We start from the raw sequence: 25,292 nt of genomic DNA on the forward strand, positions 1-25,292 counted from the left end.
TCTAATAATTGCTTTTAATCAAGAAAGCATGCCACTTAAACGAGTGCCCAATAAGGTCAACAGAAGCATTTTTTTTATTATTATTACTATACAATCTTGACATTGGTAGATAAGTTAAGTGTCATTACTTTGTATCTTATTATTAACTTAGTTTAGTTATCCTGTTTATTATTATTTTTGTATTATATTTATCTTACTTATATAACAGCGAATGGTAAAATATGAGCACATCAATGAAGCGTAATTTTTCTTATACTGTACTGCAATAATTACTATTTTTGCATTATTGTAAGGGGTAGGTTTATGGTTGGTAGATGTAGACGTTAATAAAATGCAATCTAATAGGTACAAAATTCTATTTATTGTTAGCTTCCGGTTTTTGCTGTATTCCTTCTAGCCACAACCATATCGGATTTCAAACTGGACGGATCAGCCCAAATGTCATCGTAGCCCCGCCCACTAAAAGGGATGCCCCGACTGTTTGTAATGACGTTTGATTTGTGGGCGGGGCGCTCGATTCTTCTGGGAGGAGTGACAGCCACCGAAACGTACGAGTGCCTCAATATTTTAGAGGAAGGTGATACTGTTACAGGTTAAGGAATACGTCCAATTCATTTCCGCTAGCAATCGAAACGCTTTCTTAATGTGCGCTACTCTGTTCAGAAGGTCGCGCTTAAAGGAGGTGTGCACAGCACTGTAGTCGGAGTACAATGAGGTTTGCTATGTTGATCAGCCTGTTGAGGCCGATCGGCCAGGTTATTATCGGGATCTCGCTGGGATTTACTCTGAGTTTGCTGAGTGTGAGCTGGGTAGAGGAGAGCTGTGATATTAACTCTATAACAGATGAAAGAATCATTTTATCCCAGGATGGAAGTTTGAAAGGAGCCGGGAGACCCAACTCTATTTCCACTGGGAATGATGGTGAGGAGGAGGAGGATTTCCAGCCGAGAATAATCCCATATAAACCAGTTGAACAGTCACAGCCAAAGAAACTTTTCAGGTAGACAAACCAATAAGACTGCTTCATCTGTCTTTTATTCTGTGGTTCCCGTCAAAAAAACAAACAAAAAAAAATCCGATTTTATACCTAAGGTATAAGTATCTAGGCGAGCTAAATCCATGACTTTATTTGCTTGTAATAGTTTTGACCTTCCTGTGTTTTTTTATTTATTTTATTTTAAAACACCGTTTTGTGCGTATATAGTCAAGTCACCTTTATTTATATAGCGCTTTAAACAAAATACATTGCGTCAAAGCAACTGAACAACATTCATTAGGAAAACAGTGTCAATAATGCAAAATGATAGTTAAAGGCAGTTCATCATTGAATTCAGTGATGTCATCTCTGTTCAGTTAAATAGTGTCTGTGCATTTATTTGCAATCAAGTCAAACGATGTCGCTGTAGATGAAGTGACCCCAACTAAGCAAGCCAGAGGCGACAGCGGCAAAGGAACCGAAACTCCATCGCTGACAGAAAGACAAAAATAGCAGACAAGACAAAAATACAATCAAAACCTCCTTTGGGTATAAATAATATATTTTTTAATTCTAATTAAAATCTAAAATAGCCCATATTTACAGAATGGAATATGGATTGAGTTAAACTGAGTTAAACTAATTACAGTAATTATTATTATGAATTATAGCCGTGTATAGGAAGTCATGAATACCAGCTTGTCTGTCTCTGTGCGAGTAGGCTACATTCCCAACGATTAATTAAAAAACACAAAAGAACCACACAAAACTCACCTGAAAACCCCTTTGGCCTATAATCTAACATAATCTACAATTTAACAAAATACACAAATTAGATGCATTCATTTAACAAAATAAAAAGCAAAATAAAATATAGTTATTTTATCACACTTTCTGATGTTTAACAAAATACTTCAATATGCATTTTTTCCTCTTGAAAAATTACACACATGCGCAGTATCATCAGCTCCTCAGTTCTCAAATCAGACGCGTCCGACAGAAATGGATCTCGGTTCAGTGTACTGGTGATCCGAAAACTGATGCAACCGGTTCTTGACTCAAGAACGAGAATCAGCTAATAGGTTCCCAAATCGGATGCGTCCAACGGAAACAGTTCTTGGTTCAGTGTACTGGTGATCCGAAAACCAATGCAACCGGTTCTTGACTCGAGAACGAGAATCAGCTAATTGGCTCCCAAAAAGGACGCGTCCGACAGAAACAGTTCTCGGTTCAGTGTACTGGTGATCCGAAAACCGATGCAACCAGTTCTTCACTCGAGAACGAGAACCGCTCCAGCAGTAGGCGTGTACGTTCGTTATCTGGCTCTGCTCTGTGTTCATCTTCAGTTCTCTCTTCACAGCAGTTCAGTCACTGTACTGTTTGAGTAAATGAATTACTCTGGGATATTGGTTCATTTTGACTCAGAGGGAGTGTCAGCCATGTTAAAAAAGTTAAAAGTTTAAGTCATTTGTGGATTAATGCTTATTGGAGATGCGAACCGTTTCAAACGATTCAGTTCGATTTGGTGAACTGGGTTCAACCGGTTCACTAAGAAGAACCTGTTAAATCAAACGATTCGTTCGCGAACCGGACATCACTACTGGAGACTCCGTAGTCTCCTTCCTGATGGCATCGCCTGCGATGCAGAGGGCTTTAAGGTGTCCTGGAGGGAGGGGAGAAAGACACCAACAATCTTCTCAGCTGCTCTCACTATCTGTTGAAGAATCTTCCGGCAGGATGCATTGCAGGCACCATACCACACAGTGATGCAGCTAGTCAGGATGCTCTCTACGGTTCCTCTGTAGAAAATGCTGTGCTTTCTTGGCCAGTGCTATGGAGTTAACAGTCAAGGAGAGGTTCTCTGTGATTTGCACACTCAGGAACTGCTCACTCCACAGTCACACCATTGATGGTCAGAGGAACATGTTGGTTGTGCACTCTCCTGAAGTCAACAACAATCTCTCAACACACATCCTTGGGGTGCCCCAGTGTGATGGTGCTGGATGTGTTGCTGCTGACCCGTACTGCCTGAGATCTTCCAGTCAGAAAGTCCAACAACCAGTTGCACAGAGATGTGTTGAGCCTCAGCTGGACCAGTTTATGAATGAGCTGTTGAGGGATGAATGTGTTGAATGCTGAACTGAAGTCAATGAGAGGCATTCTGACGTATTAGTATTTTTATTTTATTTTTTTCTAGATGTGTGAGTGCTGAGTGGACGGCAGTGGCGATGGCATCATCGGTCAAGTGGTTGGACCGATGTAAACTGGAAGGGGTCCAGGGAGGTGGGGAGGGCAGACTTGATATGGTGCATGACTAGCCGTTCAAAGCACTTCATGAAAATAGGAGTAAGTGCAACTGGACGGTAGTCATTGAATCAGGATGGAGACAGCTTCTTCAGGACCGGAATGACGGTGGTAGCTTTGAAGCATGTGGAGACAACAGCGAGATGATTAAAAAAGCCTGTGAAGACATCAGTACGTTCCACTGCACAGTCTCTCAGTACACGCCCAGGAATGTTGTCAGGACCTGGGGCAAGCAAAGAAGGCATTCAGCTCGTTCAGCAGGGAGATGGCCGTTACTGTCTTTTAGCCTCTCTGATGCAATGGGATAGGTTGGCCCTAGCTGTCCTCAGGCCCACCTCATCTCCAGCTTTGAAGGCAGTGTTCCGAGCCTTAAGAAGTCTGTAGACCTCCCCTGTCATCCACAGATTCTGGTTGGCCCGGACAGTGATGGTCTTTGTGACTGTTACATCATCAATACATTTGAGTACTCTGAGTACTCTTGGAGGTCTGTGGTGTTAGTGTATGTGACAGTCTGCTTAAACATATTCCAATCAGTGGTGTCAAAACAGTCTTGAAGAGCCTCTGATGACCCTTCCGGCAACACTTGTATCTGTGTGTGAACTAGTTTGGCGACTTTAACGAGGGGTAGGTATGCAGGCATTAGCATGAGAGTGATGTGGTCTGAGGCACCTAGATGGGGGAGGGTCAGGTCCTTGTAAGCTCCTCTCTGGGTGGTGTAAACAAAGTCCAGAGTGTTGTAACCATGTCTTGGAAAGTTAATGTGCTGGTATATTTTTGGGAACACACTCTTTATGTCAGCGTGGTTGAAATCCCCAGCTAAGATAAGAAAAGCATCAGGGTGGCCTGTCTGCTGCTCACTGATGTGCTGGTACAGTTCATTTAGTGCCACGTTCCTCGCTCCTGTTCCTGTTGTTGTGCACCAAGGGTGACCCCATGGTGCTCATATGTCACTACACACATAAAACACACATTTATAATAAGTCATTTAGAAACCTAATTGCAGCAGGTACAAAGGAATATTTATCTGTTTGATTTGCACAAAGGGAGTTTAAATCTTCGGCCAGAAGGAAGCAGTTGAAATTCATTACACAATGGATGGGTGACATCAGAAAGGACTAACTGGCCCTTCTTAGTCCCCTTATATTCAGGGCGGATGCTGGCCAAATGGGTGCCTTGCCTTAAGCAGGATTGTATTGTTGTGCCTCCCCTCTGCAAATATGATGATGAAAAAAAAACACCTACTATAGGGGTAAAAAAAGAACTTAAAAGAAAGTAAAAGAATAAATTGTATTACAATTGTAGCTCTCGACATTTACCTATGGCTATAACTTTAGTATGACTCTAATTTATTTTATAATCTTAAGCATTCAGAAATCATCCAAAATAAATTAAGCAGTTTTACTATGATAAAACCATGGTTTATTTTTGTGAGGGTTGTGATATGCACGTTTTTTGTTGAAGAAATTATAAAGGCTGTGTCATCTATAGCAAAAAGGTGGCCAAAAATAAAAGATTAAGTGAATATTTGAATTAAACGTTTGGTCAGTAGCCTAAACAAGGATTTGATTGTCCTGTAAGTGTATCAGCAGCAATTACATGGCATTTGGCTCCCTTTGCAGGCATTTGTAATAACATGTACATCAATTGTTTATTTTGTGTTTGCCTACATGATGCATTTTAACAGTGTTGTTGTTGTTATTATTATTATTAATCAATCATTATTACCTCATTGTTTTTTTTATATAATGCATTTTAAGTCATTTTAAAGGCTGTTGATGGCTTAGGTCTGTTTTATAGCAACAACCACAACAAAAAATATTACAGTATATTATTTGAAGTAACAAAACCATGGTTTATTTGCAGTTACCATGGCTACAATAATTATGATTTGTGGTGCTATTGTTAAAACCATGGGTAATTTTCGTAAGGGAACCTGAAAAAAAAATAAAATAAATAAAAACTTTCACAGGAATGTGCCTGAAAGTGATAAACGGGCCTCGTTTTTACCTAAATGATTTTTAATTTATTTTAATATATATAAGAAATGTATAAGGTGTGCATTGTACCTTACACCTAAATTAACAGATTACAATTGTTTTATGACTGCAAGTCTTTCTCCTCAAATGCTATTGAGCTTCAAATTTGCGTTTGAGCCCATGTGAGAAAGTAGCATAAATTACATATGATTAACAGTTTATTTTAATAAATATCAAACATTCAGTTCAATTTTGCATTATAGCTGACACCTAGATGAACAATTACTGTCAGGGCCGCTGCACAAGATCCCGGGCCCTATGCATAGGCATTCCTAATGCCCCGCAATCCCCCCCCCCCCCTTTAAAAATATATATTCCAGACTTTTCAAGGGCCCTCTCTTCCTTTGGGGCCTTGGTAATCAGTACTGGTTTTACCCCCAGTCCGACGCCCCTGATTACAGTTGTTTTTATGACTGTAAGTCATTCTCCTCAAATGCTACTGACGTTAGAAAAGTGTATACCAATATCGCATGTAACTTTAGAGACGGTTCCCAAATTTGAGACTCTCAAACGTCCAACATCAAGCCAACTTTATGCCTGTTTTTTTTTTTTTTTTTTTTTTCTTTAGTTTTCTTTTCCCTGCGCCGGATTGCTGATGTCCTTTACCCGGGCATAGATGTCCATCCATCAATTATGAACATTCAGCGGCAAACACGAGGTGCGAGCATAGAGAGTAAAAGAAATGTACACAGCGACCCCATTGGATTCAACAGAGACAAATGAAGTCAATTAGAAGCACGCACTTCCTTCCTGCTACTGCGCAGACTCAAACTGAGCTTGATGACGTAGATGTCACGTGAGCAACCTGTCTGACAATTGTAAGTCTTCTAATCGCTGTGCCAAGAAAAATCTGAATCACCCACCAAATCTTGCAGACGTTGTTGAATAATTTTGTCCCATTGCTTTTATGCACTCTCTATGGGCTTCTCCCTTGACTTCATGCCTCCACGTCCCCCCGATAGCCTCATAGAGAGTAAAAGATTGCCTGCGAGCTTCTCCTCCTGTCCATACGGTAATTTCTATAGATTTAGTTTCAGGGTTAGTTTTAACAGTTTCAGCAACATTTCAAATTTTTTAGTTTTTCCATCAAATATATATTTATTTTTTAATTAATATAAGTGTACGATTTTTTGTTTTAGATTTAGATATAATTAAATCTTTAAAAATTTACATTGTGGCTTTTTTTTTTTATCCGAGAATTCACTTTTTTTTTCTTTTTTTTGTGGTTAAACATTGCATTGAATTACATCCTGAATTGCGCAATCATGAGTTGTAAATTGTGATGTAAGTTGTAAAATGTATCTGTTTGTTTTCTCAGGGCGAAATACATCAGCACAGAGCTGGGAATCCGAGAGCGTCTTTTCGTGGGAATAATTACCTCCAAAAACACCATCAACACTCTAGGTGTGGCTGTTAACTGCACCATCAGCCATCATCTGGACAATGTTGTGTTCTTCACCGGTACGCGAAGCCGCAAGATACCCCACGGGATGGTTGTGGTCACCCACGGTGATGAACGCCTCATCTGGAACATGTTCCAGACCATCAAGTACATTCTAGAACATTATATCACAGAGTACGACTGGTTCTACCTCGCCCAGGACGACACGTACACTCAGGCGGATCGAATCAAGGCTCTGGTGGAACACTTGAGTATAGACCGGGTGCTGTACATGGGCAGTCCAGAAGAGTTAATCGGAGGTGAGATGCAGGGGCGGTATTGCTACGGGGGTTTTGGATACCTGCTGTCTCGAAGTCTTCTGCTAAGGCTCCAGCCCTTCCTGGAGAACTGCAGGAATGATATCCTCAGTGCCAGACATGACGAGTGGCTTGGGCGATGCATCATTGACTATGCTGATACCAACTGCGTGGAAGAATTTGAGGTGAGAAGCTTTGCATTCAGTAGACTTTTACAAATATGTAACTCATTTCTCTCAGCCTTGGGAAAACCCTTTATATTTCATGAAATCTATATCTGGCCAAAAATGGACACATGATACAATAAGATTTTTTTTATGTTTTTGAAAGTCTCTTATCCTCACCAAAAATCAATTTTTAGATAAAAAATACAGTAAAAATGTAATTTTTGTCAGATATTGTTATGAATTAAAACAACTGTTTTCTTATTTAAAATATTAAAAACAAACAAAAAATGTTTTCCTGTGATGGCAAAGCTGAATTTTCAGCAGCCATTACTCAGTCTTCAGTGTTACTTGATCCTTCAGAGATCATTCTAATATGCTCTTGGTGCTCAAGAAGCATTTCTTTTTATTATTGATGTTGAAAACGTGCTGCTTAATATTCTTCAATGAACAAAAAGTTGAAAAGAACAGCATTTATTTGAAATAGAAATCTTTTGTAACATTATAAATGTCTTTTAATGTCAGTTTGATCAATTAAAAATAAAAAGTCATATATATATATATATATATATATATATATATATATATATATATATATTTTTTTTTTACATGGTAGAGTAGCTCCAGACCTGTTACCCTCTCTTAATCATCATGACACTGTGTAAAATGCCGTGTTACGCTTCAGACCCCATGACTGATGGTTAATATACTTCAACATCTTTAGCTCATGTGGGCAATACAAGGTCAAGCTCATCTTGCCTAATTTTTGACCCTTCCCCCTTTCTTTCCATGATTTCTTGTTGTTTTAAATTTCCAATCTATAAAAGTATGAAAAAAGCCTTAAAACAATTTGAATGTTTACATGTGCAATTATAATCAAGGTACTGCTGTTGATCTCCAAAAATACATGACAATGCGTAATCAAAAATATAAAAAATGATAAATACACACCACGCATCACCTGTTTTTCAGAGTGAGTATGCATCACTGAGGGCAATTGTAGTGCGATTAAAATGTTTACATGCTGGAAGCTGAGCTACAATTGCATTATCCAGCTCTGTTGGTCACACTTCATTAAAACCTGCCTGGTACAATTTCCCTCTGACTAAAGCATTTACATGACATTTTAAAAACACACTTTTTTTGTGTGTGTGTCACTATAATCAACATTTAAAGGGCATTTAAACTCAATGACATATTTATTGCCACATCATACTGCAATAATTAAGAGAGGGGGTAATGATGCTTTTTTTATGAGGAGTCTAATTCTATCATGAGTATTATCATTGTTTTATTTGCACACGTAATCATAATTATGTATGGTAGATAAATGTCTGTGATTGTGAGATGCTAGAACTTGGTGTTGTTGGAAATTTCTTTTGTGTAGAAAAAATACTTGGCATATTTTCAACTTCACGTTATTTGAATGAGCTGTCAGTGTCTGTAATTTCCATCTCTGTGGCCTTGATTGAAAGAAAGTCAGAATCCCTGTGGTAAACCTGCGGTGTTTGATGACAGACAGCTTTATACGAGGTACTATTCTTGATGAAACTAAATCTCACTGCCTTTCAACTCACCAGCATGCATACAACAAACAAAGACAAGACTCGGGTGTCTCCTATGTAATATTCTGCTGTTCTCAGAAATTAAAGGGAAGATCTCCAGTCTGCTGCTTTAGTCTGTCAGTCAGCACTCTATTCTATAAAGTTTCACCTCTGTTCATCTCTTTACGCTCACTGCCAGTAACTGCTGGAATTAAATTAAAGACATGTTCTAGTTGCTCTTCCCACCATCTTGAAGTACAGAAACAGTTTGGAATGTTTTTTCAATGGCCTTTCTCACCTGAAATACCTTTTACATTTTGCAGTCTGTCTCTTTTGACTCCAGTAGACAGAGGTCGGATCTCAAAGCTTTCAGTTCTCCTGTCTTTCTCTCTCTGCGATAGAGGTGATGTAAGTCAGCAGCTTTGTTTGTGCATCCACCGATCCCTTTTTGCCCAGATCCTGTCTGGGAATTTGGCAGTGCGTACTGCATAAGCAAGAAAAAGTCTAAAATATATATATTTTTTTAAAGGCAAGAATTCATAATCCATCAATTTTTTATTATAAAAGTATAGACTTCCCTAAGCATCTCTCACTCTAGCTTTGTCATTTCCACTTGACCAGACAATTAAAAAATAATCATTAAATACAAGACAAGTCGGCCTACTACTTATTTTCGATGTATACTCTCTCTCTTTTTTTTTATAAATGCTAATATGCACTTGTACATTTTATGCATCTTTTTTTTTACGGGCTTGTTTATGTGACTGTGATTTTCGTTTAGAATGGTGCAAATTGTGGCTTAGTGTTTCCTTTTGTTCTTTTAATAGCTTGATCAGATTAGATTCTCTTTTCTCTGACTGTGGTCTAATCGGCTCAGGTTCTTATTTTCTGCACCCCACTGGCCAGTGCACACCTAGTGTTCAGCACTGTTTTGTTTTTGTTTATTTTACTAGAATTATAAAGGACTACAGGAAATGTGAAGCATGATATAGATTGTTTTTTTTTCATGTGCTTTTGGGAATCATCTATTCCCATATTTTTAGGTATTTTGAAATACAGTTTTAATTACATCTATGGGAATATTTATGGTTTCTAAATGCAGCAAATTTAGGCATTATTGTTGTTGATGTTATCTTAGAGAGAGTGGTTAATTTTCGTTTTCCTACCAATATTTACTACGAATACCTTAAATTACAGGTACTAAGATTTTGTTATGTATGCAAGATATTGATGCATAGTTTTTTTTTTATTTTAAATCCTCCACAAAAATATCAATATACATTTTTAATGCAGGATATTATTTGGTGTGTTCAGGTCTAGTCTGGTTTAACTGTATAAATATAGTGCTGACATTTGCCCAGAAATGGACTAAATGCCTTTAATGCAGTCTTTAGACCACACACTTTCTCTCTCTTTTTTTTTTTTTTTTTTTTTTTGTGGTTTAAGTAGTCTTTCATTTAGCTCGTATAAAAACCTGCTAAAATTTGTACTGGACTATGGAAACTAGAATGTTTAGAAGAGAACTTGACCAAAGTTACTGACTCATACCAACTTATACAATGTTTTTAATTAATTATTCACAAATAAGCATAAGAATTTAAGACAATAATTTAACAATAAAACTTTAATGTTTGTCTGCTTTGTGACCATGCTATTGCGCTTCGTCACCTGTGGTCCAGACAGAATCACAGCTCAAAATTGAGTCATATGTCACACTTTTGTTTGGAGGTCCACAGGTTAACTCTTATTGAAACGGGTACTGAGACCTCTATTAATCCATCAGAAGAGCATTAGATGTCTAGATGACAGTGTGGAGCTACTTGGGGGATGGAGTCAGCAGATCAGACACACTAAATGTGATGTACTGTCTCCATTTTGTCATTGCATCCATCTCTGCCTTTGTCATCAAAGCATCTCCTATCTCTCAACACATCATTGAAGTGTGTCCTATATTCTTTTATGGCGCAGTACATAGCATTTACTTGAACATCAATTGTTGCAAACTGGAGCCAGCATTCAGAAGAGATCAAGAACCTCAGTTAAACATCGATTTCCAAAGGAACGCTGATGCAGATAAGCCAGCACTTATTTTTGTGCTATGAATGATAATTGATCAATTCTATACTGATTGTCTGAATAAATAAAAAAAATAATCATCATCATCATTTTAAATGGTACAAGTGAATTTAGGCAGATTTGCCGAAGATTTGCCGAACATTTAATAGTGTTTTTAAATCATTAGTGTTTTTAAATTGGACTCCACCTAAAAATTAAAATTCTGTCATTTACTCACCCTCAAGCTTTCAAAACTGTGTTTGTCAGTGGTTCCTGTCAACAGTTTGGTTACCAAAATTCTTCAAAATAGCTGCCTTTGTGCTCAATAGAATAAGGACAAAAAAAGGGTTTGGAACAACTTGAAAATGAGTAAATGATTTTACATTTTTTGGTTCACCTTAAGTGAGCATTTTATCCCATAAAGTGAGCACATTATGACTGCAAAGGTCATCCAAATGTAAAAATAATGGCAATGAGCATGTTCAAACAAATTAAATGAAGACATTTCACTAACTGTGTTTTTTTTTTCTTTCCTCAGGGGCAGAAGTATTATTATTATGAAATGGGAAAAAATCCTGACCCCAGTAAGGAAGATAATGTGCAGTTTAAGAATGCATTGACCGTCCACCCAGTGTCTGATCCTGAGCAGATGTACAGACTTCACAAACACTTTACTGAGATCGAGCTGCAGAAGACATATGAGGAGATCGAAAAACTGCAGGTACCCTTATACTCAACCTGTTCTGATTAACACCCATTCCAAACTGAGAAGAAATAGTTATTTCCCTTGACCTTTTGAGTACAGTGATTCATTATGGGCTTTTTGTAAAGGGTGTGTAAAATTGCTAGCACTTTCCTTTCTGCATTTTCAAACTGGTCTGTTAATGTGCAGCATAACAAATTTTCAAATGGCGGTAATAACCTGCTTATCAAATATCTTAAAATTCTTTATCGTATCCCACGCCTTGCTCTACTTTTTTAACAGGCGGAAATAAAAAATGTGAGTGTGGTGGCTTTCGAGGGCAACCGTAGTGCCTTGTGGCCAGTTGGAATCAATCCACCCTTTGAGCCAAAGACACGTTTCGAGGTCCTACGGTGGGATTACTTCACTGAGGATCAGGTGTACTCCTGCATCGATGGTTCTCCAAAATGCGAGCTCCGTGGAATCGATAAGCTGGACGTAGCTGACGTCATTGAGACAGCGATGGGAGAGCTGAACAAGAAGTACAAGCCTGTTCTGCACCTGAAGAAGCAGCAGCTTATTAATGGATACCGACGCTTTGACCCCACCAGAGGGATGGAGTACACCCTGGACCTCCAGCTGGAGGTGGTTAACCAGAAAGGACACAGTCGCTCTATCACCAAGAGGGTCCACCTGGTCAGGCCTCTCAGTCGTATTGAGATCATCCCCATGCCTTATGTTACAGAAGCAACTCAAGTACATATCATCCTCCCCGTCACTCTTCAAGACCGAGAGCGCGTTCACCGGTTTTTGGAAGTGTATGCCACAAACGCTTTTGAAACCAGTGAGAATGCCATCTTGACCTTTCTCTTTATCTACACTCCATTTGAGGCCCAACAAGTCAACCAGAATGACATCTTCGCCAGCGTCAAAGCGCAGATCAGTGCCTATGAGCACCGGTATCCTACGGTCAAAGTCCCCTGGATCAGCGTTAAAAGCGGAAGTCCCTCACAAATCAAATTCATGGACATCATCTCCAAGAAGCACCCGGTTGACACGTTGTTCTTCATCGCCACTGTGGAAACCAGTATCAACTCAGGGTTCCTCAATCGCTGTCGGATGAACTCCATCAACAACTGGCAGGTGTTTTTTCCCATCCATTTCCAATTCTACAATCCCCACATTTCTTATCATAACCAGCCTCTTCCCAATACGATAGATTTGGTCAAAGAGTCCGGCCACTTTGATCGCAGTTCCTTCACAGAAGCATGTTTCTACAACTCGGACTACATGATGACCCGGACCCGCATGTCTTCAGATGTCCAGGAGAATGAGGAGATCCTAGAGAACCTGGATATATATGATATATTTGTCAAATACTCTGGCCTCCATGTTTTCCGAGCAGTCGAGCCGGCCCTGAATCAGAAATACAGCTACCAGCCGTGTGATCCTCATCTTAGTGAAGATATCTACCAGAGGTGTGTGCAGAGCACCCTGGACAGCCTTGGGTCACGCTCTCAGCTCGCCATGTTGCTGTTTGAACAGGAACAGGGCAACAGTACTTAAAACCAAACCCTGAAGATTGAGAGAGGACTGAGAGGACATAAATGATTTTTGTACTGTACATTGGGCTGATGCTTTACTAGTAGTCGTTCTGTGGCGTCACAGTGCTAAACAATCAAAAATGCTGTCGGTACCAAAAGAAAGACTAAAAACTTAAGTCTGTTTAAAAATGACATGAGGGGATTTATAATTTACTGTCATTCTCTTTGGAGCAGATTTGGAGGTTTATGTTGGCTCTTAAACCATGCAGCTGTTAGCTGTTGAAATGATCACTACCGTAACATATCTAGATCGCCGTGGCTTCAAAAATATGCTTTCCTTTTCGTAAAACTTTTGTCTTGTCATCACAGACACTTTTGCTGAAGCAGATTTTTTTTAAAGGAGTTTTAATGATTGTTTAATGTAAAAGGGTTTTTTTATAGAATGAAGAAACCGTATCCAGATTCTAACAATAACGGCAGAGAGTTTATTTTTGTTGAAATGTATTTAAATGCTTCAGTCAGTTCAATTCTTCAGTCGAATCTTAGGCTGATTTTAAGAAGGTATTATTTAAGAAGTCTTATTGACCATTAGCGAGTGCCATAAAACAAAGAAATGTCAAGACAGTTTTTTGAAAGTTTCAAACACTATTTTGCCCAAAGCATTTTAGCCAGCATGTTTCCATACTCTGTGTAATTCATGCTTGAATTAAAACAAGAGAACACATGCATATATCTGCATTTAAATGCATATAAATATTTGTACCATTGAAACCACCTCAAAGAGATTTTTCTGATGATTCAAAGTAAACTTGCACTAATACTTTCATTGCTAGTCTGTCTTGTATATCATAATGCTGCACAATACGCCTTTTACAGCATTTCATTCTATTCAAGAAAGATTGTAGGGTGCACTACACGGTTATAGTTAGTTCCTGTGCTGTCTACCAGAGGTGAGTGCAATACTGTTCAGATGGTGCAGTGTATTGAGTCTGGTCAGAGCCAGCTGATGGAAGCACTCTATATGAGTTATGAACACATTTCTGAAGATGCACTACAAAGAGTCTCTATTACATACCATTCCAAACACTTCACAAAACAATGTGTTTTCATGACAATATGTTGTGTTGTATAATTCAGATTTGTTCTTGCAAAGTGAGTGTATTAAGCCTTGTTCTATTTTTGTGGGTCTCCTTTTTGTCCCTATTTCTTGGTACATGTGTTTACTGTATAGACTTTGTGTTGTGTTGAAATGTTCTTGTTATTTTATATTTAAGCAATCATAGACTTTATGCAGTACACTGACAACATTTTACACAAGTGACTTGTGTTACACAATATCATGATGCTGGATGTCAAATTATTTTGCGTACAAAAGCTGTGAAATAGGTTTTTACAACGTGATATGTTTTGTACGTTTTTAAATGACACCTGCACAATATGAATTGATGCATCACAAAATGAGCACAGATTGAAGCCGCTACTGGCCTTTAGGGGTCAGCAAAGGAGCGTGGGATTCCCTGCTTCTCAGATATGTAGACTTTCACAAGACTATTTTTTTTTTTTCAACCTTTGTTGTTGTTTTTTCACTATAAACATTCTTTATAAATCTATTGTACTTTGTTTTAATATTATTGTACAAAATGTTTAATAAAGATTTTATTTTAGGGCTCAGATAAACATGACAATTGTCTCTTTTCTTTAATACTTTCATGAAGCCGTTTCTTAATCATGTATGTATTTCATTTGATATTTACTTTTAGGTCAGATTTTTAACAAAAGCATTTTTGTCACTCCAGACATTGTGATACATCATGATCAATTGGATGCTGGTCTTCAGCACATAATTAGACTAAAATATATGAAACCCGTCAGCAGTAAAAGATTTGATGTCTAACAGGAACATGGATACGGATACTGTAAGGATGTGCCTGTTTATACCCATACTTGTCTGTATGTACAAACAAATTACCATGCATGTCCGACTGTTAAGTACAGCCATGTTTCTTATTTGCTACCATGTACATACATTTCAGGTAAGTACTGTAAAACATAGTGCTACCGAAATGTCTGTTGTCTAAACTGTAAAGGTGTCTCCAGTATCCCTTTAGCCTTATGGTTAATTATTACAGAAGTAATTTTAACAACATTTCACATTTTTGCTTGTTTTTATAAACTAAGGGACGTGTCAACATAATTTTTTCATGGTAAATGACTGCACGCAATTGATACTGTCAAGAGAGTAACTGAACCCAGCAGATTCCGTTAAGATGCCCAGCATCCTCAGTGGAATCATAAGGCATCAAAAAGGACACAGTGTTAAGTGCTTATATCTCAGTGAACAGAACCAAAGTGATTCATTTATCAATATTTTATTATTTGACTGCAGTACGTGCCATTGTTACAGTTATAAAAACAGAAACCACGGTCATAACAGCAGACCTTTGTACAAACTGTATTATGTGTTCTCTGAGGTCTGGTATACAGTCCATTAGGTTCTGGGGCATAATGGGTAATTAGTCTGATTAGTCTTGATGCCTTTAATCGTGTGGAAATCTCAACAGTCTGTTTGCGCTATATGCTGCTTCAGTGCCTTGTTTTATGGCCCCCTCTTGGAGCTAAATGGTGGTCTGGCTGGTGAAAGCGGGTAGAAAAGAACAGCATTTCAAAGTTAAAGCAGCGTGGCACAGCTTTAAAAACACACATATAGAGCTTAACGCTGCCACAAATGGACCTGAATGGAATTGATGTCTGAAGAATTCAAAGTAATTTAACACAGGTGATGCATTCAAAGTTATGGATCAAAGTGTAAATTTTAAATCTTTACTTAACTGAATTTAAAAATAGACTATTTGCTGGAATAATCACTTTAAGAAAATGTGAGTGATTCTGAATCCACTCACGCACAAGCGCTACATGGAGGAAATGGACATTTTCCCAAACAAGAAGTTGCTCCGGTTGTTCCTGCTGTGCTTCCGCTGTTCCTCTCTCTTTCCCCTTTCCACTTCCTACATTCTCTTCTATTTCTCTCTCCATGATTTTTCATCTGTATTGCTCCAAGAAAATGATGTAATTTGTATGAAATCACGAATAGATACAATCTATTTAGGAGAACAGAACTGTGTTAATGGCTAAAAACAGAACAGTTTGTAACACCTGTTTGGATAAATGTCTAATTGGTGTGGAAGCCTTTACATCCTCTTTCTGATGCAGATCTGCCTGCTGGATTGTACAAAATCATTGCCATTTGCTAAATGGCAAGGACTATGAAATAAGTCCTTTTTAAAAAGACCTGTTAGTCGTGCACACGCAATTGCATTTCAACATTTGGAGCAATTCCTTCTGCACAGGTAAGATAGGCAACAAATGCATAAATATACAACTGTACAAGTGCATGAGGTTGACAGATAATGCCAAATCTAATCTGAGTGATTTGTTCCAGTGCAATTCTTGGACATGCACTGACATGTCAGCTCTTCTGCTTTGACTGCTGACAGCACAGTTATTTATGACAGTAAACTGCATTATTATGCATAACCGGCTCAGTGTGCCATAAAGACTCGGACTGGGAACTTTTAAAAATGCCACCTTGATACAATTTTATGAATATTAAAACCTATATCAGCCATGATTACTTTTATATGGATGTTCTATATGCTGCATGTTTTTGACATCCAAATATGAGATCCATTCTGGAAAATATGAAAATAACAATGCAAAATCTCTTTTGCAAATAGGATCTAATCTATAGAGGATACACAGCTCTGTCATTTATAAGAAAATCATGTAGTTCGTGAATGTAGAAAAACAAAGTAAGCCCAGAAAATTAGTAAAAATTATGCTGCAATTGGTTGAGAAAAAAATTTCGTATGTAAATTAAAGTTAACTGAACTTTAAGTCAAGAACAAACACTTACTTTTTTAAGTTGAAACAACACATTATTACTTATTCTGATGCAAAAGTTTAAGAGTTGCGATAACTAATCACAGCAGTCATTTGTTAAAGTGTACTAAATGTGCAGGAGAAAATTATGGTGACTGTGATTTTACCAAGTACAGCATGTTCCTGGATCAACGCATATATATATATATATATATATATATATATATATATATATATATATATATATATATATATATATATATATGTGTGTGTGTTTTATGTAATATAACAATAAAATCTTACATGATATTAAATCATAACACCCAACCTAATAAAACAAATCTGACAATTATACAGGAACTGCACCATTTTCAAAAAACAAAAACAAAATGTATGTATATATATATATATATATATATATATATATATAATAAAAAATAAATAAGTACAAAATTAAAAAATAAATAATAAAATAAAATGTTAGAGGTGCTACACTGTTGACTTACAGTACTATTAGCCATATCGACCGACTTTAAACATGTAGCCATACGCTGCGGTGCATCAGATTACTCATACTTTGCGAGTGTGCTGAGCAAACCTAGTTTATCATTCTCTCTGGGACCGGTGCACTCGGTCTCATTCAAAAGTGAAACTTGGAACATAAGGTCTGTTTTATTAAACACTTTTGGGAGGTCTGGGAGACTGGATCCATCAGCTGATGGATGGATGAAACAAACCTTTTCCATATGGCTACCGCAATGGCTTCTTCTGGCGCTGGTGGGCTTTACTGTACACATCATTTGGCTCTCCGTTGGGAAGTAACCTCACAAGAAGATGATGTTTTGTTACTGCTAATGACACCCATTACCACTCACACATTACATCTCTATAAATAACATTACAAAATTTGTGTATTATTTAATATACTTTAAGTTAAATTAATCATAAACCATTTGAGAGGAAAACATTTACCAGACATATCCAGAAGAGATGGATATATATTAGTTTTCTGAAACACAAACTATTCTACACCATCCCCATGATTTCAGTGAAAGAGTATACCAGAGTAAAGTTATTTCTCTTACGCTCTGGATCCTTAAGGGCTGATAAGCCACAATTCAAATATATCATTTACATTTGTAGGTTAATCTGAATTATAATATTTCACAAGATGAGAACTGACCGAATAAAATTCTAACAGCTGACAAAATATAAAGAATGTAATGCTTCAAAAAGGACCTGGAGTATGAGGCGGCTCTAGATATCATGCAGTCTATGCCTTGATATTGTAGAGGCCCAGTACCAATGTGTCCAGTGTAGAAATGGTAGAGTTGCCACTGATGTCACTTCCTGAAAGGGGTGGGGGGTGGGTAATGAGGAAAAGAATTCAGATAGTCTCCTGCTGGACCGCAATGTCCGATCCATGCCAGTGTTCGGTTAGAAGCGAGGGTTTAGCGTTCGGCTTTGGCTGTAGCTTTCACTGGTGACAGCGAGAGAGATTAGCGCTGAGATTTGAGGGCCTTTCATTGAGCCCACCTTCAGCAGCACTGAGAGAACTCTTTCTGTAAATGTCAACAGCAATTGACCCACCTGACGGGTCTTCCTAGCAGGCAAAGTCCTCGAAGACTCGGTGATGGGTATGGTGGTGGTGATGGTGATTTGGGAGGATGGTGTTAGCATAAGATCCCTCCGAGTGGCTCCGGCTCATCTCTCCAGAATCCTGACAGGAACAGAGAATGTCAGACAGGATTCTACAAGAATATTTCGAATCCTACATCTTACACACTGCTAGGTTGTGAATAAAATCCCTAATGCTGTGACTCATTGTTTATTCTGTGTTGTCATAAAATGAAAATCTAATCGAGGCTGAGTGTTACAGTGGTTTGTCATGGTTAAACTCCTTTAACCATGGTAAACTCACTGGTATGCACCACCTTGAATGCCTTATTGTATCTATAAAATGGTGGCAACAGTACCATGATTAAAGACACCACATTTTGAACCAATAGTGGCATAATATAAAGTCTTCTGCCTGCATGTAGTATTTAAATTTGTAGTTTTCAAACTAGGTCTGTGAATCTACGGGGTGTGCAAGGAAAATTTCAGGAAAAAAAAAGTACTGTTCTACTACTGTTCTACTACTGGGCCAGAAACAGTTTTTCGTAAAGAAATTAATACTTTTAGATTGCTACATAACTGTCAAATAAATGTTGTTCTTTTGAACTTTCTTTTAATTTATCAAAAGTATTAGTATTAAAAAATATTAAGCAACACAACTGTTTTCAACATTGGCAACAATTAGATATGTTTCTTAAGCACCAAATCAGCATATTAGAATGATTTCTGAAGGATCGTGTGACATGAACAAATATTCTTATATTTGTTCTCTAACAATTAATTATGATTTTATTTAGAAAAAAAAAATGTATTTAGTACTGTAACATACAGAATAATGCATATACAGTATATTGGCTACTGTACACTGGCTTCAGCATGATTCAGATTTTAGAGCTGTAACACGCAACTTAATAATGACTGAACAATCTTGGGTCAAGACCCACTGGCCATGCGCTCAATCAAATTAGTTTGGAGCAGACTATGTTTCTCATGAATACAGTGTGCTCTGCCAACATCTATGTTCTTCTTCCATGAACGGATTGCAATAAGAACAAGGGATATTTGATTCAATCCCAGACTAAGCAGACAGCCTGGCATCCCAGTCATGGCTCAATATCCTGCTGCTGATGTTATATTTCCCTCCGGGCTTTGTTCCTATTCACAGAGATGATCTGTGCTGCATCCTAACAGTAATGCTCCAGAGATTAGCATGTGGCTTACCTTAACTTTCATTTCTTCCAGCTTTACTGTGGCGACTGTGCTGGCCTGTTGCTGCTGCTGGGTTTGCTTTTTGTCATCTCTTTGTGACCCAAGCAAACGCTCCAACCTGTGTTTGATCACCTAGGAAAGAGAGGGGGAGTCAGGGTGAAGAGGGCAGCAGGAAAAGTAGGACAAATGAGGGCTATAAACAGAGTTTAGCAGCATCAGCATTTCTGTGCTCAGCTCAGAGGTTCAGTCTTATCTGCTCTTTTGGGAAATACTGCTCACAATGTAAAAACATTGCAGGAGAAGAGCTATTGGTTAAAATGACTTGAGGCGGAATGGGAAAAGGGGGTCAAAACAATACATGCTTCGCTTACCTCATATACATAATCCAGAATCTCCAAGATGGTGAGAACACTGGCTCCAATAAAAAGACCCATCTGCCCACCAATGTCCCCTGAAATCAAAAAGTAAGAACGAGTAAGAACAATTTGCACATTTTTTTTCAACATGAATTGTAATTTGCAACACATATTCTTTAATATGCCATATTTTTGACTCAATTTTGTAAAAAAAAAAGATTTTTTTGTTGTTAACTGAAATAAAGCTTAAATATTAAATGAAAAAACATAAAAAAAGTATACGCATTACAATTACTAAAGCTAAAGACAAATAAAAAAAATTAAAAAAACTAATAAAATGATAAAAGCACTTGATAAAATTCTATAATAAAATCAAAATGAGAATGAAAAAAAAATAAAAGCTTATAACTTTTCTTATTTTTTATTTAAATGGTATATAAATAGTACTAAAATAACAAGGGACTGAAACAAGATTTTGGGTGGCCTGAAGTGTTTTGAAGTCATTTATGAGAAGAAAAAGTTCTTATAATTTGATGAAATTATACAAAATTACACAAACATGTTTCTTCTTTGGAAAAATGTGCTCTAATGATTGTTCACAATAACACCAAGTGCACCAAGAGTTAAATTTTATCTTGGTTTTAATTCGGAAATGCTCAGGTGTACTGAAAATTACTTGAAGATAAAATGAAGTGGTAAAATGAGGCTTATGAGACCCACCTAATAAACCTGCAACGTCATATGCTTTTTTCTGTTCTATTGTTTCATAATTTAGAGCTTCAAAGAAAATGTCCAAAACAAGGAAGTTGTCCCTAAAACAAAAGATAATAAAACATGTATGGGTAAATCCTACAGAATCAGTACAGTATTACATCTGTTTCAAACTATATAAAAGGTGGAAAGGTTGCCACACCTGATGTAGTCTTCAGACTTGTCATATTTTCTAGATAGGTAGCGAGCCGAGCCTTTGCTGGGGATTTTAACCATGGACAGCTCTTTACCATAACGCGTCAGGTTACAGGGAGTTTCACAGGAGCATGTGTCACCTGAACTTGTCTGCAGCAGTGCTGTGAAAAGGACACACACACACACACACACACACACGTTAGTTAAGAGCAGCAGACAAATGTATGTGTGTGTGTGTGTGTGTGTGTGTGTGAGAGAGAGCAGGTGCTCCAGGCCACATCTGCACACCCATTCTTCATTCATCAAACTAATGTGGAGAGATAACACCAGTGCTAAATGATCATCCATAAAATGCTTGAAACACACTCAGCATGTTGTTCAGATTGAATTTGGTTTCTGAAGGGCATCCAGAAGAGAGCACACACACTCTCACATGCGCACACTCATGCTTATAAATCTGGCCGAGTGTACACAGAATACACCACATATTTAACATTAATTCCCACTTTTTAGAACAACATTTTGTAAACATGCTACAACACTACTTACTGTATTTGATATACATTATTACATGCAGATGCTGCAGTTTTTTCATAATGTTGTTCTAATAAGTCTCTAGGCACACTACAAGCTACTAGCAGCTAACTACACTGAAGTTATTTAGGTGAGAAATAGCTTGTTAAATAGCCTATATATCTATATTTAGAAATTAAGCTGTATGTCGCTATAATCATATTTCATACAGTATAAACAGAGTATGTAATAACTACCATTCAAATGTTTGTGGTCTGAAATATTTTTTAATGTTTCTGAAATAATCTCTTATGCTCACCAAAGCACCAAATAAAAAATATAACTACTACTACTAATAATATCAACATTGTGATATATTATTGCAATTAATATTTTCTATTTCAATATATTTTAAAAATAATAATATATTTATTCCTGTGATGGCAAAACTAAACTTTCAGCAGCTATTTCTCCAGTCTTCAGTGTCACATCTAATTTGCTGATTTAGTGCTCAAGAAACATTTCTTATTATTATCAATGCTGAAAACAGATGTGCTGCATAATACTTTTTTAAAGAAACATGATACATTTTTTTCCCAGCAGTGAATCTGTGAATTGTTTTTAAGTTATATGTGAATGTCAATGCTTTTAGATTAGATTTTAAGCAAACATGTTTGTTGTTGTTGTTATGTGTGTGATCGAAAAAACTAGCCTATCATAGTAGAGATTTCAGTTTGAATATTTGAATAAGTCAATCCAGTGAATGGTAGTACAGTCCATTCTTTCAAGATATATCTGGATTTAGTTCAACCACCCATTAAATGGGGTCGGTTTCCTTTTGACTGCGGAGGTAATTAAATTTCTGGCTTATTAGATAAGGACTATCACAATTGTACCAATACATCTCTCATCATCAACTCTTCATGAGCCGCTCCATTTAGGAGTGTCATAAAATCAGTGAAACAAGACAGCAGGTGATAACAACGTGAGGGTATCAGAGGGTAATGCACTGCAGGGATCTGCAGTTTAATACTGCTATGTAAAGGATGTCAAAGCTGCTGGAGAACATTCTCCTTCATGGACTGACTGAGTAATCCTGTGTCTCCCACCCCAGACCACACACAGAATCATCTGTTTATCTGGGATTAAGCTATTTGTGCCCACTACCTCCAGAGATATAACACTCCAGGATGTTAGCAAAAATGAAAAACGTTTGCTTACCAAGTGCTTTGTCCACACATTTGATATTGCTGGGAGTACAGATATCGGCATCTCCTGAGAAACAAAATACATAATGACTCTGATCAATCATGAGCAAAATGGTTGCTGTTATTTCACCACCAGCCAAGGAAGAAAAAGCGTGAGCGGCAGAGAAAAAGACAGCGCTTCTCTTTTTTGTTATTCAAAATAATGGAAAATGATGGAAGGCAGTGTGTGACTGAGGGAGATGGGTTCGCTTTCACCACGCCTCCCTCATGATCATCAGTCTAGGCCTAATTGCACCCAAAATGGAATGATACAAACCCTCCCCGAAGGCACATTTATGAAGTCTTAAAAACCTAATACCCATCGACACACAATACCTCAGGAGGTCCAACTCGCCACCCGAATCCATCAAAAGAGCAACCAGTTCGAGGAAATACATATGGCGCCTAAGAGAAGATTTCATTATGGGAGATTGATTTAGGAACATTAAAGGAGAAAAGCAGAGAAGCAGAGCTTCCATTAGAGCCTGGCCACCAACAGTCACACGCTCTCTGAAAAGCCACACTGATAACAACTCAGGTGTGGTGGAGTTAATTAGAAAAGAGGCTTCTGGGGACAGAGAAAGTCCCTCAGTCTATACGTCGTTGGTTTTCTAAAGAGAAAATAGTTTATCAGCTGCTTCAAGTGGAATGTAACGTCCGTATTCATCATTGCTGGCGGATTGCGATCATCTAAATTTTCCCTCCAATCGCCAAATGAACCACCCGAGCTCCTGGTATTGTGTGACTAGACAGTAAGTTAATTTAGAGACTTGCATTAAGCTTTCGGCTCCACTGCCTGGAGCAAATTAGATGAGTAAAGTTTATTCATTTAGTATTTTAGCAATTAGCAGAATACATTAGCGTGCTGATTACGTTGAGTGGGAAATGAATGCATCAGTGTAGCGTTACCCGGCATGTGCACCATCCTGCATTTGCACACACGCTGAACCTCAAGAGTCTCGCAGCGCAGGCGGCAGGCGCTGATACTGTAGGTATCATAACCCGGGATCATCTGCTCACTGGTGGAGCGGCAGTTACCCCAAGGCTGGGGCAGGTAGGTCAACTACACACAGAGAGGGAGAGCAGTGAATAGAACAAGGGAGTTAAAGTGAGAGGGAAACAGACAGAGACAAATTGTAAGAGCAGAAGAGACAGAAATAAAGAGAGAATTCATAAATGCAAATGAAATATGCAAATAAGCAGCGTTCTCAAGCTACGCCACAATTTTAAAGAGCATAAAGCTGAGGTGACTGACAATTGAGCAAAATTTTAGTTGTGTGTGGCTTGATTTTCAGAAATAATGCTTAATGAGTGGCCTGCCTTTGAAACAAAAATATTGCATTCATCGCTCATTTTTAAGCATGAGATTGATTGTGAAACCACTGACAGATCTGAATTTTAAGAATATGTTACCCTACTTTTCAATATATTGTAGTCAACATTTGAAGTGGATGAAAACCTTTCATCAAAGTTGTCCTAAAATCTAAAACCAAAATGCGTTTTTTCTCTTAGGACAACTCTGATTGACTTTTTTGATCCACTTCAAATGTTGACTACTGTATACTAGACAACAATATTTTGCACTTGTAGTTCAAAAGTATTTTCCAATGTACTTTCCTATAGTCAACTATATGATTTTACATTCAGATCTGCCTCCATCCTCCAACTGATGGATAGGTCCAAGTCACCACCCTATATTCCTTGTTTTATGATAATCTGTTTCACAAAAAAATTATCTTTCAACGCAACTAAGTAGAATATTTTTGTTATGTTTCAGGACTATAGTTACAGCATAGCAAGTCAATATGCTCCATTCTCCTGCTAAAAAAGCAAAAAAAACAAACTTGATGTCATATAGCAAAGATACAGTGTTTAGATTACTAGCCAGCTGATGGATGTAGAAATACTGTAATATACACATTTATATTATAACTTCACAAGCATCGTGACCCTTCAACTGCCAGTCACTTTCTAAGCTCTGAATATGTTTCACACATAAAATCCTATTCCACTAATTGCTTTCTTACTGGCCCCTATTTTTATTTATTTCTTCACTTCAGTATAACAAGGAACAGCGAGTTTTCTCTGGGATTCTGTATGGCAAGAACTGTGTAACAAAAAAATCTACTTTTGTTGGAACAACATGACGGTAAGTAAATGACAGAACACTAGACCATTATTTTTAAAAAACTGATGGAATGCTGATTTGACCAGATGGTACTGTAGTTGGATGGTCTGGTTTTACTGTAGGTGGTACTTAAACTGAAAAGTTTGAGATTGATTCAAGGGAAGGGTTATACCCTTTGTTCTTGACAGGAGACAAATGTCTGAAATCCCGGAGAGACTCCAAAGCCCAGCTGATGGATGTAGGGCGGCTCGTCCTGACTGTGGATCTGAACACGGATTCCAGCCTCTAAAGATGTTTCATCTGCAAAAACAAGAGGATGAGCAAGGCAGAGAGAGGGTAAGCAGAACGAGCAATTTCAATGATAACACAAAGACAAGCCTCATATATCCCTCCATCAGTACAAATGGGAAAAACAACATCACAAATTAACCTCA

At 37.7% G+C, this 25,292-nt stretch overlaps 2 protein-coding genes across 2 annotated transcripts in view; one reads left to right on the forward strand and one right to left on the reverse strand.

Moving 5' to 3' along the window:
* The first annotated feature begins 503 nt into the window (after nt 1-503).
* LOC132152801 (chondroitin sulfate synthase 2-like) lies at nt 504-13,153 on the forward strand. Its single transcript, XM_059561698.1, has 4 exons — nt 504-1,000; nt 6,635-7,199; nt 11,316-11,498; nt 11,763-13,153. The coding sequence occupies exons 1-4, from the start codon at nt 711-713 to the stop codon at nt 13,023-13,025; spliced, it is 2,301 nt and encodes a 766-aa protein (XP_059417681.1). The 5' UTR covers nt 504-710; the 3' UTR covers nt 13,026-13,153.
* Nucleotides 13,154-17,409: 4,256 nt separating this feature from the next.
* LOC132152802 (acid-sensing ion channel 4-A-like) overlaps nt 17,410-25,292 on the reverse strand; it is a 90,585-nt gene continuing 82,702 nt past the window's right edge. The window contains exons 3-10 of the mRNA XM_059561700.1: nt 25,031-25,158; nt 23,640-23,793; nt 22,705-22,758; nt 20,978-21,131; nt 20,785-20,876; nt 20,080-20,159; nt 19,721-19,840; nt 17,410-18,602 (exon numbers count right to left, since the gene is read on the reverse strand). Of these exons, the coding sequence (XP_059417683.1) occupies nt 18,486-18,602; nt 19,721-19,840; nt 20,080-20,159; nt 20,785-20,876; nt 20,978-21,131; nt 22,705-22,758; nt 23,640-23,793; nt 25,031-25,158 (899 nt within the window). The 3' untranslated portion in view covers nt 17,410-18,485. The remainder of the gene's footprint in view (nt 18,603-19,720; nt 19,841-20,079; nt 20,160-20,784; nt 20,877-20,977; nt 21,132-22,704; nt 22,759-23,639; nt 23,794-25,030; nt 25,159-25,292) is intronic.

The sequence above is a fragment of the Carassius carassius genome, chromosome 11, assembly GCF_963082965.1.
Source record: "Carassius carassius chromosome 11, fCarCar2.1, whole genome shotgun sequence".
NCBI lineage: Eukaryota > Metazoa > Chordata > Actinopteri > Cypriniformes > Cyprinidae > Carassius > Carassius carassius.

Bases quoted from the DNA above. Each gene is read 5' to 3' on its own strand.
- LOC132152801 (XM_059561698.1), top strand. From the start codon at position 711: ATGAGGTTTGCTATGTTGATCAGCCTGTTGAGGCCGATCGGCCAGGTT. The intron at 7,200-11,315 runs GTGAGAAGCTTT...TTCTTTCCTCAG, and splicing joins ACTGCGTGGAAGAATTTGAG to GGGCAGAAGTATTATTATTA. The intron at 11,499-11,762 runs GTACCCTTATAC...CTTTTTTAACAG, and splicing joins AGGAGATCGAAAAACTGCAG to GCGGAAATAAAAAATGTGAG.